General features: G+C 41.9%; 1 protein-coding gene across 1 annotated transcript; it reads right to left on the bottom strand.

Annotated features, from left to right (window-relative positions):
• Window positions 1–8,289: 8,289 nt before the first annotated feature.
• LOC139373210 (cystathionine gamma-lyase-like) lies at window positions 8,290–16,943 on the bottom strand. Its single transcript, XM_071113470.1, has 12 exons — window positions 16,598–16,943; window positions 15,867–15,948; window positions 15,603–15,698; window positions 13,722–13,831; window positions 11,584–11,718; window positions 11,318–11,375; window positions 11,137–11,214; window positions 10,694–10,846; window positions 10,189–10,310; window positions 9,889–9,941; window positions 9,482–9,620; window positions 8,290–9,194 (listed from the first exon to the last, which is right to left on the bottom strand). The coding sequence occupies exons 1-12, from the start codon at window positions 16,772–16,774 to the stop codon at window positions 9,180–9,182; spliced, it is 1,218 nt and encodes a 405-aa protein (XP_070969571.1). The 5' UTR covers window positions 16,775–16,943; the 3' UTR covers window positions 8,290–9,179.

Raw genomic sequence — 16,943 nt, 5'->3', positions numbered from 1 at the left:
TAGTGAGAAGGAGAGATATTGTGTGGGAAAATTGCTTTTTTTCACTCGATCTGTCCAACTTATCACCTTATCGCCTCTAAAATGTAAATAAAACACTATAAAGAGTTTATATAATGTGTCATTACATACCTATTTGAAGGTTTGTGTCGAATTTTGAATCAGGTTTTTAGGGCGGCTTTGAGAATGATGATCGCATGCAATGATGACGAAACAAATGACTAGGTATTCCCCCCTTACCCCAGTCACTGTCCATTTCTTGTTTTTAAAGGATGATAGAAGTGCTACACCTGGTGGAGAGAGATTGTAAGACAGAAATAGTTGCTTTATGCTTGCTGTACGTTACGACATGACACGTCAAGATGTAACGGAGGGTCAGTTTTTTTCAACTTTTCTCCAATACTGTAGAGCCATTACCATGTCGATCAACGCTTGAATAGAATCCTAGTTCACACCCCCGAATTTGACGTCAACACAGTCGCTACAGTCCCATTAGTTTTCTTTGTAGCCTCGTTTGAATGTTGCGGTTGCGCACATTTGTACGGAATGGGGTGATTTTACGTTAGCTCTGACCAATTGAAAACCCTAGACATTGGTGACTTCATTACCCACAGTATTAGACTTAAAACAAATCAACCAGCGATACACTGTTTACCAGGGGGCAGGGCTACCGATGTTAAGGCTAATCTGAAGATGGTGGTGGTTAAAGCTAAAACTGGCGAGTGTAGAGAGTATAGGAATATTGTAATCCAGGTCGGCACCAACGATGTTAGGATGAAACAGTCAGAGGTCACTAAGCGCAACATAGCTTCAGCGTGTAAATCAGCTAGAAAGATGTGTCGGCATCGAGTAATTGTCTCTTGCCCCCTCCCAGTTAAGGGGAGTGATGAGCTCTACAGCAGTCTCACAACTCAATCGCTGGTTTTCTGCCCCTCCTGTTTTCTGCCCCTCCCAAAATATACAATTTGTACACAATTGGCCATCTTTCTGGGACTCATCCACAAACAGGACCAAGCCTGGCCTGTTGAGGAGTGACGGACTCCATCCTAGCTGGAGGGGTGCTCTCATCTTATCTACAAACATGATCAACTTATCTCAGATCACGATCAGTAGAAAGCAAATTACGGACTCCTCTTTAAATCTGAGTATTCCTACAAAGCTCAGTTGTCCTGAGTCTGCACAACTCTGCCAGGACCTAGGATCAAGGGAGACACTCAAGTTTTTTGGTACAATATCTCTTGACACTGATGAAAATAATCATGGCCTCTAAACGTTCAAGCTGCATACTGGACCCTATTCCAACTGAACTACTGAAAGAGCTGCTTCCTGTGCTTGGCCCTCCTATGCTGAACATAATAAACGTCTCACTATCCACCGGATGTGTAGCAAACGGACTAAAAGTGGCAGTAATAAAGCCGCTCTTGAAAAAGCCAAACCTTGACCCAGAAAATATAAAAAACTATCAGCCTATATCGAATCTCCCATTCCTCACAAAAAAAAAATGAAAAATCTGTTGCGCAGCAACTCACTGCCTTTCTGAAGACAAACAATGTATAAAAAACGCTTCAGTCTGGTTTTAGACCCCATCATAGCACTGAGACTGCACTTGTGAAGGTTGTAAATAACCTTTTAATGGCGTCAGACCGAGGCTCTGCATCTATCCTCGTGCTCCTAGACGTTAGTGCTGCTTTTGATACCATCAATCACCACATTCTTTTGGAGAGATTGGAAACCCAAATTGGTCTACACGGACAAGTTCTGGCCTGGTTTAGATCTTATCTGTCGGAAATTTCGGTGTTCCTCAAGGCTCTGTTTTAGGACCACTATTGTTTTCACTATATATTTTACTTCTTGGTTATGTCATTCGGAAACATAATGTTAACTTTCACTGCGGATGACACAGCTGTACATGTCGCTGAAACATGGTGAAGCCCCAAAATTGCCCTCCCTGGAAGCCTATGTTTCAGACATAAGGAAGTGGATAGTGGCAAATGTTATACTTTTAAACTCGGACAAAACAGAGATGCTAGTTCTAGGTCCCAAGAAACAAAGAGATCTTCTGTTTGGTTGTACAGTTATCTGAAATAAAAATGTGAAAGAACCTCAGTGTTACTCTGGACCCTGATCTTTCTTTTGACGAACATATCAAGACAGTTTCAAGGACAGCTTTTTTTCCATCTACGTAACATTGCAAAAATCAGAAACGTTCTGTCCAAAAGATTAATCCATGCTTTTGTCACTTCTAGGTTAGACTACTGCAATGCTCTACTTTCCGGCTACCCGGATAAAGCACTAAATCAACTTCAGTTAGTGCTAAACACGGCTGCTAGAAACTTGACTAGAACCCCCAAAAATGATGATATTACTCCAGTGCTAGCCTCTCTACTCTGGCTTCCTGTTAAGGCAAGGGCTGATTTCAAGATTTTACTGCTAACCTACAAAGCATTACATTGGCTTGCTCATACTTATCTTTCCGATTAGTTCCTGCCGTACATACCTACACGTATACTACGGTCACAAGACGCAGGCCTTCTTACTGTCCCTAGAATTTCTAAGCAAACAGCTGGAGGCAGGGCTTTCTTCTATAGAGCTCCATTTTTATGGAATGGTCTGCCTATCCATGTGAGAGTCGCAGACTCGGTCTCAACCTTTAAGTCTTTATTGAAGACTCTTCAGTAGGTCCTATGATTGAGTGTAGTCTGGCCCAGGAGTGTGAAGGTGAACGGAAAGGCACTGGAGCAACGAACCGCCCTTGCTGTCTCTGCCTGTCCGGTTCCCCTCTCTCCACTGGGATTCTCTGCCTCTAACCCTATTACAGGGGCTTACTGGTGCTCTTCCATTTCTCCTGTCTTATCCGGTGTCCTGTGTGAATTTAAGTATGCCTTCTCTAATTCTCTCTCTTTCTTTCTCTCTTTCTTACTTTCTCTCGGAGGACCTGAGCCCTAGGACCTTGCCTCAGGACTAACTGGCCTGATGACTCCTTGCTGTCCCCAGTCCACCTGGTTGTGCTGCTGCTCCAGTTTCACCGGTTCTGCCTGCAGCTATGGAACCCTGTTTACCGGACGTGCTACTTTCCCAGACCTGCTGTTTTCAACCCTAGAGACAGCAGGAGCGGTAGAGATACTCTGAATGATTGGCTATGAAAAGCCAACTGAAATTTACTCCTGAGGTGCTGACCTGTTGCACCCTCGACAACCACTGTGATTATTATTATTATTATTTGACCCGGCTGGTCATCTATGAACATTTGAACATCTTGGCCATGTTCTGTTATAATCTCCACCCGGCACAGCCAGAAGAGGACTGGCCTCCCCTCATAGCCTGGTTCCTCTCTATGTTTCGTCCTAGGTTCTGGCCTTTCTTGCAAGTTTTTCCTAGCCCCTGTGCTTATAGACCTGCATTGCTTGCTGTTTGGGGTTTTAGGCTGGGTTTCTGTTTGAGGTCGACCGATTAATCGGAATGGACGATTAATTAGGGCCGATTTCAAGTTTTCAAAACAATCGGTAATCGGCATTTTTGGACACCGATCATGGCCGATTACATTGCACTCCACGAGGAGACTGCGTGGCAAGCTGACTACCTGTTATGCGAGTGCAGCAAGGAGCCAAGGTAAGGTCCTAGCTAGCATTAAATGTATCTTATAAAAAACAATCAATCTTAACATAATCACTAGTTAACTACACATGGTTGATGATATTACTAGTTTATCTAGCTTGTCCTGCGTTGCATATAAACGATGCAGTGCCTGTTAATTTATCACTGAATCACAGTCTACTTCGCCAAACGGATGATTTAATAAGCGCAAAAAAAAGCACTGTCGTTGCACCAATGTGTACCTAACCATAAACATCAACGCCTTTCTTAAAATCAATAAACAAGTTTATATTTTTAAACCTGCATATTTAGTTAATATTGCCTGTTAACATGAATTTCTTTTAACTAGGGAAATTGTGTCACTTCTCTTGCGTTCTGTGCAACAGAGTCAGGGTATATGCAGCAGTTTGTGCTGCGTTGCGAACTGTGTGAAGACCATTTCTTCCTAACAAAGACAGCCAACTTCGCCAAACAGGGATGACTTAACAAAAGCGCATTTGCAAAAAAAGCACAATCGTTGCATGAATGTACCTAACCATAAACATCAATGCCTTTCTTAAAATCATTACACGGAGGTATATTTTTTAAAACCTGCATATTTAGTTAAAAGCAATTAATGTTAGCAGGCAATATTAAACTAGGGAAATTGTGTCACTTCTCTTGCGTTCATTGCACGCAGAATCAGGGTATATGCAACAGTTTGGGCCGCCTGACTCGTTGCGAACTAATTTGCCCAAATTTTACGTACTTATGACATAACATTGAAGGTTGTGAAATGTAACAGCAATATTTAGATTTAAGGTTGCCACCCGTTAGATAAAATACGGAACGTTTCTGTATTTCACTGAAAGAATAAACGTTTTGTTTTCGAAATGATAGTTTCCGGATTTGACCATATTAATGACCTAAGGCTCGTGTTTCTGTGTGTTATTATATTATAATTAAGTCAATGATTTGATAGAGCAGTCTGACTGAGCGGTGGTAGGCAGCAGCAGGCCAGTAATCATTCATTCAAACAGCACTTTACTGCATATGTCAGCAGCTCTTCGTAATGCTTCAAGCATTGCGCTGTTTTTGACTTCAAGCCTATCAACTCCCGAGATTAGGCTGGCAATACTAAAGTACCTATTAGAACATCCAATAGTCAAAGGTATATGAAATACAAATGGTATAGAGATAAATAGTCCTATAATAACTACAACCTAAAACTTCTTACCTGGGAATATTGAAGGCTCATGTTAAAAGGAACCACCAGCTTTCATATGTTCAGAGCAAGGAACTTAAACGTTAGCCTTTTTACATGGCACATATTGCACTTTTACTTTTACTGTTTTTGCATTATTTAAACCAAAATTGAACATGTTTCATTATTTATTTGAGACTAAATTGATTTTATTGATGTATTATATGAAGTTAAAATAAAAGTGTTCATTGTTCATTCAGTATTGTTGTAATTGCCATTATTACAAATGTATATATAAAAATCGTCCGATTAATCGGTATCGGCTTTTTTTGGTCCTCCAATAATCGGTATCAGTATTGGCGTTGAAAAATCATAATCGGTCGACCTCTAGTTTCTGTACAGCAGTTTGTGACAATAGCTGATGTAAGAAGGGCTTTATTAATGAATTTGATTGAATAAGGAAGAATGCAAAAGAGAGAGGCCTACCTGACTGCAAACAGACATAACATTTCATAATCCTAGTAGCTAGTAATACAAGATCAAATCACCAAATTTGGTAGATGAATTCCAATTCCTATTTCTTACATATTTGACTGATCTGACCTTGACATTCCACAGTTCCTGAAATTGTTCCACAAACAGGTGTAAGTAGCCAAGTGTGATCCCACTTCTGACACTAGTGTAATGAAATCAAATAAAATGTTACTCTTCACATGCTTCGTAAACAACAGGTGTAGACTAACAGTGAAATGCTTACTTGCAGGTTACTTTCTAAAGTATGTGGATCCCTGCTTGTCAAACATCTCATTATAAAATAATGGGCATTAATATGGAGTTGGTCCCCCCTTTGAGGCTATAACAGCCTCCACTCTTCTGGGATGGTTTTCCACTTGATGTTGGAACATTGCTGCTGGAACTTTCTTTCATTCAGCCACAAGAGCATTAGTGAGGTAGGGCACTGATGTTTGGCGATTAGGCCTGGTTCACAGGTCCTGGATGTCAGGGAGCTCTGCCCCAGTGATGTCTGTGTAGTACCCACTACCCTCTGTAGCACCTTGCGGTCAGATGCCAAGCAGTTGCCATACCAAGCGGTGATGCGGCCAGTCAAGATGCTCCCAGTTGTGCAGCTGTAGAACTTTGAGGATCTGAGGGCCCATGCCAAACCTTTTCAGCCTCCTGAGGGGGAAGCATTGTCATTCACGACTGTGTGGGTGTGTGTGTACCATGATAGATCCTTAGTGATGTGGACATTAAGGAACTTAAAGCTGTTGACCCGCTCCACTACAGCCCTGTCAATGTGAATTGGAGCCTGCTCGGCCCTCCATTTCCTGTAGTCCACGATCAGCTCCTTTGTCTTGTTGATTTTGAGGGAGTGGTTGTTGTCCTGGCACCACACTGCCAGGTCTCTGACCTCCTTATGGGCTGTCTCATCGCCATCGGTGATCAGGCCTACCACAGTTGTCATCAGGAAACTTAATGGTGTTGGAGTAGTGCGTGTTCATGCAGTCGTGGGTGAACCAGGAGTACAGGATGGGACTATGCACACACACTTGTGGGGCCCCCGTGTTGATGGTCAGCCTGGCGTATGTGTTGTTGCCTACCCTCACCACCTGGGGGCGGCCCATCAGGAAGTCCAGGTTCCAGTTGCAGAGGTAGGTGTTCAGTCCCAGGGTCCTTAGCTTAGTGATGAGCTTGGACTATGGTGTTGAACGCTGAGATGTAGTCAATAAACACCATTCTCACATAGGTGTTCCTCTTGTCCAGGTGACAAAGGTGCAATAGGGATTGTGTCAATCTGTGGCTTTGTTTGGGCGGTATGCCAATTGCAGTGGGTACAGGGTGTCTGAAGATGGTGTTGTGAGCCATGACCAGCCTTTCAAAGCATTTCATTGCTACAGATGTGAGTGCTACGGGGCGATAGTCATTTAGACAGGTTACCTTGGCGTTCTTGGACGCAGGAACTATGGACACAGGGACTGTAGGCATTACGGACTGGGTCAGGGAGAGGGCGGCAGGAAGCTTACTGGTTAAGATCGTTGGGCTAGTAACTGAAAGGTTGCTGGTTTGAATCCCCGAGCTGACTAAGTGAAAAGTGCCCTTGAGCAAGGTACTTAACCCAAAGAGTGTCTGCTAAATGAATAAAATGTATAATGTCAGTGAAGACACTTGATAGCTGGTCAGGGAGTGCGGCTTGAACTCTACTACAGTCCTAACTGCCACACATACATTTCCACGTTCACAAAGGTTCTAGCATCAGGCAGGGAGGGCCATGACTACACCAGTGAGAGGAACCAATTATGTTCCTGCCTAGCAACAGAGATGTATTGGCTGTGTAGATGTGTAAGGAGTTGACCCCACCTAGTTGGAGGTTATACATATGTGCTTATGTCTTTACAGTGGGCGGATAAACTTAGTTATGACACACATAAATCTAACTGCCTGTAGCTCAGGACCTGAAGCAAGGATATGCATATTCTTGATACCATTTGAAAGGAAACACTGAAGTTTGTAGAAATGTGAAATTAATGTAGGATAATAACATATTAGATATGGTTCATACAAACAAAAAAAACTGGTTTTCATTTTTTTCTCCCATCATCGTTGAAATGCAAGAGAAAGGCCATACTTTCAGATAGGAGTGTAGGTGTAATTTAGATGGCAGCAGTGTGTGCACAAATTTTCAGACTGATCCAGTGAAGAATTACATTACTGCACAATATTTCGTATCAAGTCTGCCAGGAGTTTTCCCAAATGTGCCGAATTGGTCAACTGATACATTTTCAAGTACATAACTATAGAGAACATACATAAAAATGTAAACGTTTACACACTCCCAAGAATGTCATACATGATGGATCATTAGCCTATAAACTAACTTTCACACATCTAGATGGCCGGGCTGGGAGCCAGAGACAGCAGTGGGGTCAAATTGTAGACCCCAGTTCCTACATTTGAACATAAAAATGTATTTTAATTTAAAAAAAAACTATGCTTCATTTTCATCTCTCGGACCCACAGGATGACAAATCAGAGCAAGATTACTGAATGTAAGAACATTATTTACCTTCAAAGGTGAATGTGTCAAACCAGTTGCCATGATGAAAGTTTTGTTGTTGTGCACTCACTCTCCTCAAACAATAGCATGGTATTTCACTGTAATAGCTACTGTTAATTGGACACCGCAGTTAGATTAACAAGAATTTAAGCTCTCTGCCCATAAGACATGTCTATGTCCCAGAAAGTTGGCTGTTGCATATCTCATTCTAGTCACAATAGCAATAACCGTCCTGGTTTAGGGACACCGATCCCGTAGAGGTTTTAAACAAAATTATACATTTGTTTTACTCCATTGCATTGTTTACAACAGCTTAATAAATAGTAACCTACATTCTACAGTACATCACACAGATAACATAGATCAGACATTGAAGCATACACTTAAGTAGCAAACAGATACAGTATGTATGATATGTGATTTATAACACGGTTGAGTGAATGAGAGTTCCAACATGATGTACTGCAAAGTGAATTTAATGCGTTTGGTCACACAGAAGACATTGATCAAACATAGTCTTTCCCAATTGAAGCACATACTTGCGTAGCAATCAGCGATACAGTAAGTATGATATGTGATTGATAACACTGTCAACTGAGTGAAGAGCTCCAACACAACGTGGGGTTGGTCGGTTCTCAGTTAGAAAACCCTGACATTGGGTGTTTTGATCTGAGAACAAGCCTGTGGGTTGAGTTTAGCAATACCACTGGAACTTTGTACATTGCTCAAGAGAATAATACTTGTTTGAGTCATTCCACTAAAAATGTTTGACACAAGGCAAGGACAAGCATGCAGTTCGCACTCCCTCATGGTCCAACTTCCTTTACTACGCATACATCTGATAGAGCCAGACACCGTTGTATTTAATCAAAACTGCTGTCCTGACATTTACAGAGCAAGACATTCTTCTCATAGTTCAATGTACCGTACATTAGTTTTCATGTTTAACTATATGAAGCAGAAAGACAACTGAATGCCGTTTTCCCTTACTCCTGAATACCAGTTTTAATTGAATAAGACCGCCATTCACAATGACAAACAAAAAAACAAAACACACACAGAGCAAAAGCAGCAAGAAATAAAATTTAGGAATACTTCCTCCTGATAAAATTAGCATTCAAAGAATTGATGATAAAAAAGGTTATCAATAATTAAATGAAGAAAGCGTATGTTTAAAGAGCAGGTTTTTCCCTGATTTGTGCATTCATAAATACACAGTTTGTGTGTGCTGTGTTGAGGCGCCATCTCGCTGCTCTCTCCTTGTACACGGCTAGAAACACCGGGTATTATTGCCTTTGCTCCGCCCCGCTGACGACAGACAACCGCTGGTCTTGGGACGTCGTGAAGACATTACTTATTCGGATGCTGCTCAAAGAAAACAAAAAGATGGAAACAACCATTTGTGTGGTAAGGATAGTCGAGGGCAATGGGATGTTCAGTGGATGTACTATGGATGTGTTTGGGACAAAATATTCCAGTGATTATCATCACTGAACAGGTCCCATTTGTCTGGATTTGACAGAGCTACCCTACTTCGCAATAGCCAGAAATCAGTGGTTCTTGGTGCTAGGCTATCTGAGGTTAGAGACTTGTTTTCAGGGAGTATGCTATGAGCAGGCAGAGTGTAGTGTATTGTGCAGTAGTGTACATACCGCGGCGTTCAGGGCTTGTTCCAGGTCCTCAATGATGTCCTGCTCGTCCTCCAGCCCCACAGACAGACGTATCAGTGTGTCACTGATCCCTAGGGCAGCTCTATCACTCTCTGGAACAGACGCATGGGTCATTATCGCCCTGAGAGGGAAAGAAAAGGGAAATCGCTAAATATGAAAAAATAATAATTATATTGGCACTGTTTATAAACAGTTGAGATAGATAGATAAAATATTTATTCTTGACCACTGCTGCCCCCGTGTGGCATTATTGTTCAAAAGTGAGGCAATCAAAGTACTTCATATTTCGATATTACAAGTACATTTTTGGGTCAGCTGACAACATTTTCAATCTCGATATCATAGCAATTACAATATTCCGATTGCTGATGATATGTAGGAATACTTACGGATGCTCTGCCAAACTTTCATAACCGCCAAGGCTTTCGGCAAGTGCGAACATCTGAAATAAAGAACAGCACAAAATATTATTACTGTGTCCATCTGTGATTGAATTCACAACACATACTGTAGTAAAATACAATGATGCCTCATACTATAGAGGCGAACCATGCAGTTTCTTTTCCCACTGTTCTTTCCACCATAGTTCCAACAACTACGGTGTATGCAGCGTAACCAGACAAGTCCAGTAGAGATCGTCTTCGCATTATATTGTGAATCAGAAGTGAGCGTCTCAATTCTGTAATCACCTTGAGGCTGCTGAGGAAGGTGGTGGCATTCTCCAGTTTTCCCTTTATGTAAAAGGTGATCATCCCTGGGCATCCTGTGCACTGTCTCTTCATCAGCTCGTGCTGGGGGTGGGAGGGTAAGCCTACAGAGTGAAGGGGGAATAAGAGGAAAACCAGTCGACTGTTAAATCCTTTAACCACCGGGTGCGGACGACTCAAGCGCAGAGAATAAGAGAGTAACTGGATAGGCCATGTGCTGTGTTTAACTATACATGTGGCTTCTACTGGCCCAGAGAATTACCAAAGTGAATGCATTGTCCAAATGTTTGTTACATCACCTATTTGCCCAGAAAGCAGGTCATGTTAAAGGAAAGGGGGGGAAACCTAGTCAGTTGTACAACAATGCATTCAACTGAAATGTGTCTTCCGCATTTAACCAAACTCCACTGAATCAGTTAAAACATGCGTGTTATGCAATATACAGAAGTACTACAGTTTGACATCCACAGAGAACCCCCCCCGTCACCTGGAAAGATGACTCTGTCCACCCTGGGGTCAGCTTCCAGGAACTTGGCCACCGCCAGGGCATTCTTGAAGTGCTGCCTCATGCGCAGGTGCAGGGTCTTCAGGCCACGGTTACACAGGTAGCAGTCAAAGGGGGACGGTACGGCTCCCAGGGCTTGTCAGGGTACAGTAAGGAAGAACAATGCGTTACACAACAATCAGCCCCTCAAACAAAGAATAAACAAGGGTAACACACAAAGCCTTCTTTATCAGTGGTTTATAATTGGTGGAAAGCCCTGGCATCACGAGCATGTGTGGGTATTTGATGGACAAAAGTAAGTCACAAAAATGTAGCAACTGCTTCACAGTGAAGTTCAAGTGCTTCAATCATAGGCAAAAAATGTGGCGGGTGTGTCAGCTTAGCATGCATAGATTTTATCCAGTTGCCATTGATCCATCTCTCACCATTCTGAAGGAACTTCAGTCGGTCATACAGGTCCTCATTATTCACAGACACCAGGCCCATTACAACATCACTGTGACCTGTCAATCAAATAAGATTTTTTTTAAACTCCCATGTAAACTGATTTTATTTGTGTGGAAATTCTCTTCAGTCAACATCAATGAACAGACAGAATGAACCTACCATTCATGTACTTAGTAGCTGAATACATGCAGATGTCTGCTCCGAGGTCCAAGGGGCGCTAAAGAGCAAGAGAAATCAATGACACTATGAACTGGTCTGTGAAGAGGAAATGACTGGATGTGTTAAACTCGAGAGCGTGAAATGAAGGAACACATCCATTTGAATTCAGTTCACTAAGGTTCTCATTTCCAACAGTCCCTGGGCTGAACCAACAATCTAGTTACATAACCAACCAACCAATACAGGGCAGGATAAGACTTACATACCTGGAAGTAGGCTGACATAAAAGTGTTATCCACAACCACCACGATATCCTTGTTGTGTTGGTGGACCACAGCTGCACAGGCCTGGATATCCACCACCTTCATGGTAGGGTTGGTGGGAGTCTCAAGCCATACTAACTACATGATAGAAAATAAAAGAGAAACCCTTCAGAATTTCATGAACAAATTAGTTTGAGTGGAAGGTAATACAGTATACAGTGGGGCAAAAAAGTATTTAGTCAGCCACCAATTGGGCAAGTTTTTTTCCCCACTTAAAAAGATGAGGCCTGTAATTTTCATCATAGGTACACTTCAACTAAGCATGACAAAATGAGGAACATTTTTTTATGAATTTTTATGAATTTATTTGCAAATTATGGTGGAAAATAAGTACTTGGTCACCTACAAACAAGATTTCTGGCTCTCACAGACCTGTAACTTCTTGTTTAAGAGGCTCCTCTGTCCTCCACTTGTTACCGGTATTAATGGCACCTGTTTGAACTTGTTATCAGTATAAAAGACACCTGTCCACAACCTCAAACAGTCACATTCCAAACTCTACTATGGCCAAGACCAAAGAGCTGTCAAAGGACACCAGAAACAAAATTGTAGACCTGCACCAGGCTGGGAAGACTGAATCTGCAATAGGTAGGCAGCTTGGTTTGAAGAAATCAACTGTGGGAGCAATTATTAGGAAATGGAAGACCTACAAGACCACTGATAATCTCCCTCGATCTGGGGCTCCACGCAAGATCTCACCCCGTGGGGTCAAAATGATCACAAGAACGGTGAGCAAAAATCCCAGAACCACACGGGGGGACCTAGTGAATGACCTGCAGAGAGCTGGGACCAAAGTAACAAAGCCTACCATCAGTAACACACTACGTCGCCAGGGACTCAAATCCTGCAGTGCCAGATGTGTTCCCCTGCTTAAGCCAGTACATGTCCAGGCCCGTCTGAAGTTTGCTAGAGAGCATTTGGATGATCCAGAAGAAGATTGGGACAATGTCATATGGTCAGATGAAACCAAAATATAACTTTTTGGTAAAAACTCAACTCGTCGTGTTTGGAGGACAAAGAATGCTGAGTTGCATCCAAAGAACACCATACCTACTGTGATGCATGGGGGTGGAAACATCATGCTTTGGGGCTGTTTTTCTGCAAAGGGACCAGGACGACTGATCCGTGTAAAGGAAAGAATGAAGGGGGCCATGTATCGTGAGATTTTGAGTGAAAATCTTCTTCCATCAGCAAGGGCATTGAAGATTAAACGTGGCTGGGTCTTCCAGCATGACAATGATCCCAAACACACTGCCCGGGCAATGAAGGAGTGGCTTCGTAAGAAGCATTTCAAGGTCCTGGAGTGGCCTAGCCAGTCTCCAGATCTCAACCCCATAGAAAATCTTTGGAGGGAGTTGAAAGTCCATGTTGCCCAGCAACAGCCCCAAAACATCACTGCTCTAGAGGAGATCTGCATGGAGGAATGAGCCAAAATACCAGCAACAGTGTGTGAAAACCTTGTGAAGACTTACAGAAAACGTTTGACCTCTGTCATTGCCAACAAAGGGTATATAACAAAGTATTGAGGTAAACTTTTGTTATTGACCAAATACTTATTTTCCACCATAATTTGCAAATAATTTCATTAAAAATCCTACAATGTGATTTTCTGGATTTTTTAGTTGAAGTGTACCTATGATGAAAATGACAGGCCTCTCTCATCTTTTTAAGTGGGAGAACTTGCACAATTGGTGGCTGACTAAATACCTTTTTGCTCCACTGTATATCAATCATATACAGTATCTAGCCTTGTAGTAGCAGGTGTCATTTGAGTTTCATAGTTTTGGCTCCTAATCAAAAAAGTACATCTATAAGATCTAGGTATTAAACTATGGCCATGTATGGACAGGAGAGAAAAGTCAGTGAAGTTTCTCCTTGATGATGCCATGACTCATGGAAAAGCTCAGGGTGGAGCACTTAACATGAAGAACAAAAGCGAAATGCTAGTGCTGATGCTGGATGACATCTATTCTCACACCAACAGCCTGGAAACCTGAAACCTGGGTTCTTTCAAACTTGAGATTAAGGTGAAAATAAATCAATAGAATAAGGTAACTAAGCAGACTTCGAATTCCACTTACCTTTGTGTTTGGCTTAAGAACGGCCTGGAGCAACTCGATTTTGGTACAATCAGCAAAGGAGACATCCAAGCCAAATTCTGTAGCAATCTTCCGGAAGTAACGATTGGTGCCTGTAGAGAAAAAGGAATCTTGTATTACCATTTCATGGTAATGGCTGTATGCATCAAACCATACTTACAAATACAGTTGAAGTCGGAAGTTTACATACACCTTAGCCAAATACATTTAAACAATCCCTGACATTTAATCCTAGTAAAACTTCCCTGTCTTAGATCAGTTAGGGTCACCACTTTATTTTAAGAATGTGAAATGTCAGAATAATAGCATAGAGAATGATTTATTTCAGCTTTTATTTCTTTCATCACATTCCCAGTGGGTCAGAAGTTTACATACACTCAATTAGTATTTGGTAGCCTTGCCTTTAAATTGTTTAACTTGGGTCAAACATTTTGGGTAGCCTTCCACAAGCTTCCTACAATAAATTGGGTGAATTTTGGCCCATTCCTTCTGACAGAGCTGGTGTAACTGAGTCAGGTTCGTAGGCCTCCTTGCTCACACACGCTTTTTCAGTTCTGCCAACAAATATTCTATAGGATTGAGGTCAGGGCTTTGTGATGGCCACTCCAAAACCTTGACTTTGTTGTCCTTAAGCCATTTTGCCACAACTTTGGAAATATGCTTGGGGTCATTGTCCATTTGGAAGACCCATTTGCGACCAAGCTTTAACTTCCTGCCTGATGTCTTGAGATGTTACTTCAATATATCCACATAATTGTCCTTCCTCGTGAAGCCATCTATTTTGTGAAGTGCACCAGTCCCTCCTGCAGCAAAGCACCCCCACAACATGATGCTGCCACCCCCATGCTTCACGGTTGGGATGGTATTCTTCAGCTTGCAAGCCTCACCCTTTCCACTCCAAACATAACGATGGTCATTATGGCCAAACAGTTCCATTTCATCAGACCAGAGGACAAAAAGTACGATCTTTGTCCCATGTGCAGTTGCAAACTGTAGTCTGGCTTTTTTATGGCGGTTTTGGAGCAGTGGCTTCTTCCTTGCTGAGCAGCCTTTCAGGTTATGTTGATATAGGACCCGTTTTACTGTGGATATAGATGCTTTTGTACCCGTTTCCTCCTGTATCTTCACAAGGTCCTTTGCAGTTGTTCTGGGATTGAGTTGCACTTTTCGCACCAAAGTACTTTCATCTCTAGGAGACAGAACTCCTTCCCGAGAGGTATGACGGCTGCGTGGTCCCATGGTGTTTATACTTGCATACTATTATTTGTACAGATGAACGTGGTACCTTCAGGCATTTGGAAATTGCTCCCAAGGATGAACCAGACTTGTGGAGGTCTACAAAAAAAAGTTTCTCTGAAGTCTTGGCTGATTTATTTTGATTTTCTCATGATGTCAAGCAAAGAGGCACTGAGTTTGAAGGTAGGCCTTGAAATACATGCATATGTACACCTTCAATTGACACAAATTCTGTCAATTAGCCTATCAGAAGCTTCTAACGACATTACATCATTTTCTGGAATTTTCCAAGCTGTTTAAAGGCACAGTCCACTGAGTGTATGTAAACTTCTGACCCACTGGAATTGTGATACAGTGAATTATAAGTGAAATAATCTGTCTGTAAACAATTGTTGGAAAAATTACTTGTGTCACGCACAAAGTAGATGTCCTAACCAACTTGCCAAAACTATAGTTTGTTAACAAGAAATATGTAGAGTGGTTGAAAAACAAGTTTTAATGACTCCAACCTAAGTGTATGTAAACTTCCGACTTCAACTGTATGTGTGTACTCTTTCACTGGCAACATTTGTCTACCTTTTGGTAATTCTCCAGACAGTTTTACAGACACTTTGGGCCATGTCTTACCTCCATATACATCACTCATGCAGACAACGCCATCTCCAGCTTTCAGCATGTGAGTGATGGTCATAGTCGCAGCCAGCCCGGAAGCAAGAGCAAAACCTACAGAAAATTCCTAGTTAAGAATACATTCTCTTCAAGTTGTAAACAGGAGTCTCGTTAAATGTATAGCGGTATTTTCTACCTGTAAGCTATAGGCCTACATTCTCTAACCTGTTATATTTTATTAGATACAAATTCATGAGGTAGGTGTCAGACATGAACACTTACAATACTTTGCTCCATCCAAAGCAGCAACAGCTTTTTCCAGACAGTTTCTAGTAGGGTTTCCACTCCGACTGTACTCAAAACCCTGATGAAGACAACATTCCACATTCAGAGAGCCCACATTTACCACATCTTTCATAAATAAACAGATGCTGATCATCTGGCTATTAATGATTCGTTAAATGTAATGCCAATCGTTAACACTTTCAGTATTCATCAAAAAAAGGTAATTTCCCATAACTGTAAGACATTGTGCAACCAACAGTCTGACTTGTGAATAAGTGCAAAATGTGCCAAGCTCGTTCTGAGCAGGAAAAGATGCTACAAAAGACAGTACATTGCTACTACAGTATGTCATACAAATTAATATTTAATTAACCCTGAAAATTCGTTTAACCTGACCGGTTCAGTATACCGTCCAGACCGGTATGACACCCCATGCTGAACGAACGCCTCTCGATACCAGACACCTAGGTTATTGCTGGCCTTGGCTACTGTTAAACTAGCCCTATATATGTCTTACGGCGTCCTATATAGGGTTACTGCTAGACATGAACTATCTAGATACAGTACATAGGGAATAAAATCTTGCTGGATATACAATGATTATAGCTACTATCATTTCAGGTCATAATAAACATTCAAAACATTTCAGATTTGTCCCGCAGGTAACTCCTACTACATTTCCCCTACGGTCTTTACGTTAGCCTAATGATTTCCATTAGGTAACTTACAGCATGATCTCCTGGTCCATACTGCTTGAACGTGGTGGACAGAGAAATAGGTGGTACCACCGCCATAGATTTCCATTGCTCAGGTTCCTGACCAACGTGGATCGCCTCTGTTGCGAAAGATTTAAACTGCACTCGGAACCCGGCAGGCAAGTCGTTCTGTTGGTGTTTTGAAGCCATGATACAAATCAAGTCCGGTTACCTGAGAGTAATTTACAGGATGTGTATGTTTCACCGTTGAATAATCTAAATGGAAACTGAACTGTGAATAAGCGGCGACGTGTAAATACCCTTATAATGTCTAGCCCAATCACAGCCTCTCTATAAGGGGAGGATACCACCGATTGGT

The sequence above is a fragment of the Oncorhynchus clarkii genome, chromosome 1 (assembly GCF_045791955.1).
Source record: "Oncorhynchus clarkii lewisi isolate Uvic-CL-2024 chromosome 1, UVic_Ocla_1.0, whole genome shotgun sequence".
NCBI lineage: Eukaryota > Metazoa > Chordata > Actinopteri > Salmoniformes > Salmonidae > Oncorhynchus > Oncorhynchus clarkii.
Note: the sequence above shows the minus strand (reverse complement) of the source record. Positions and strands in the feature narration are given on the sequence as shown.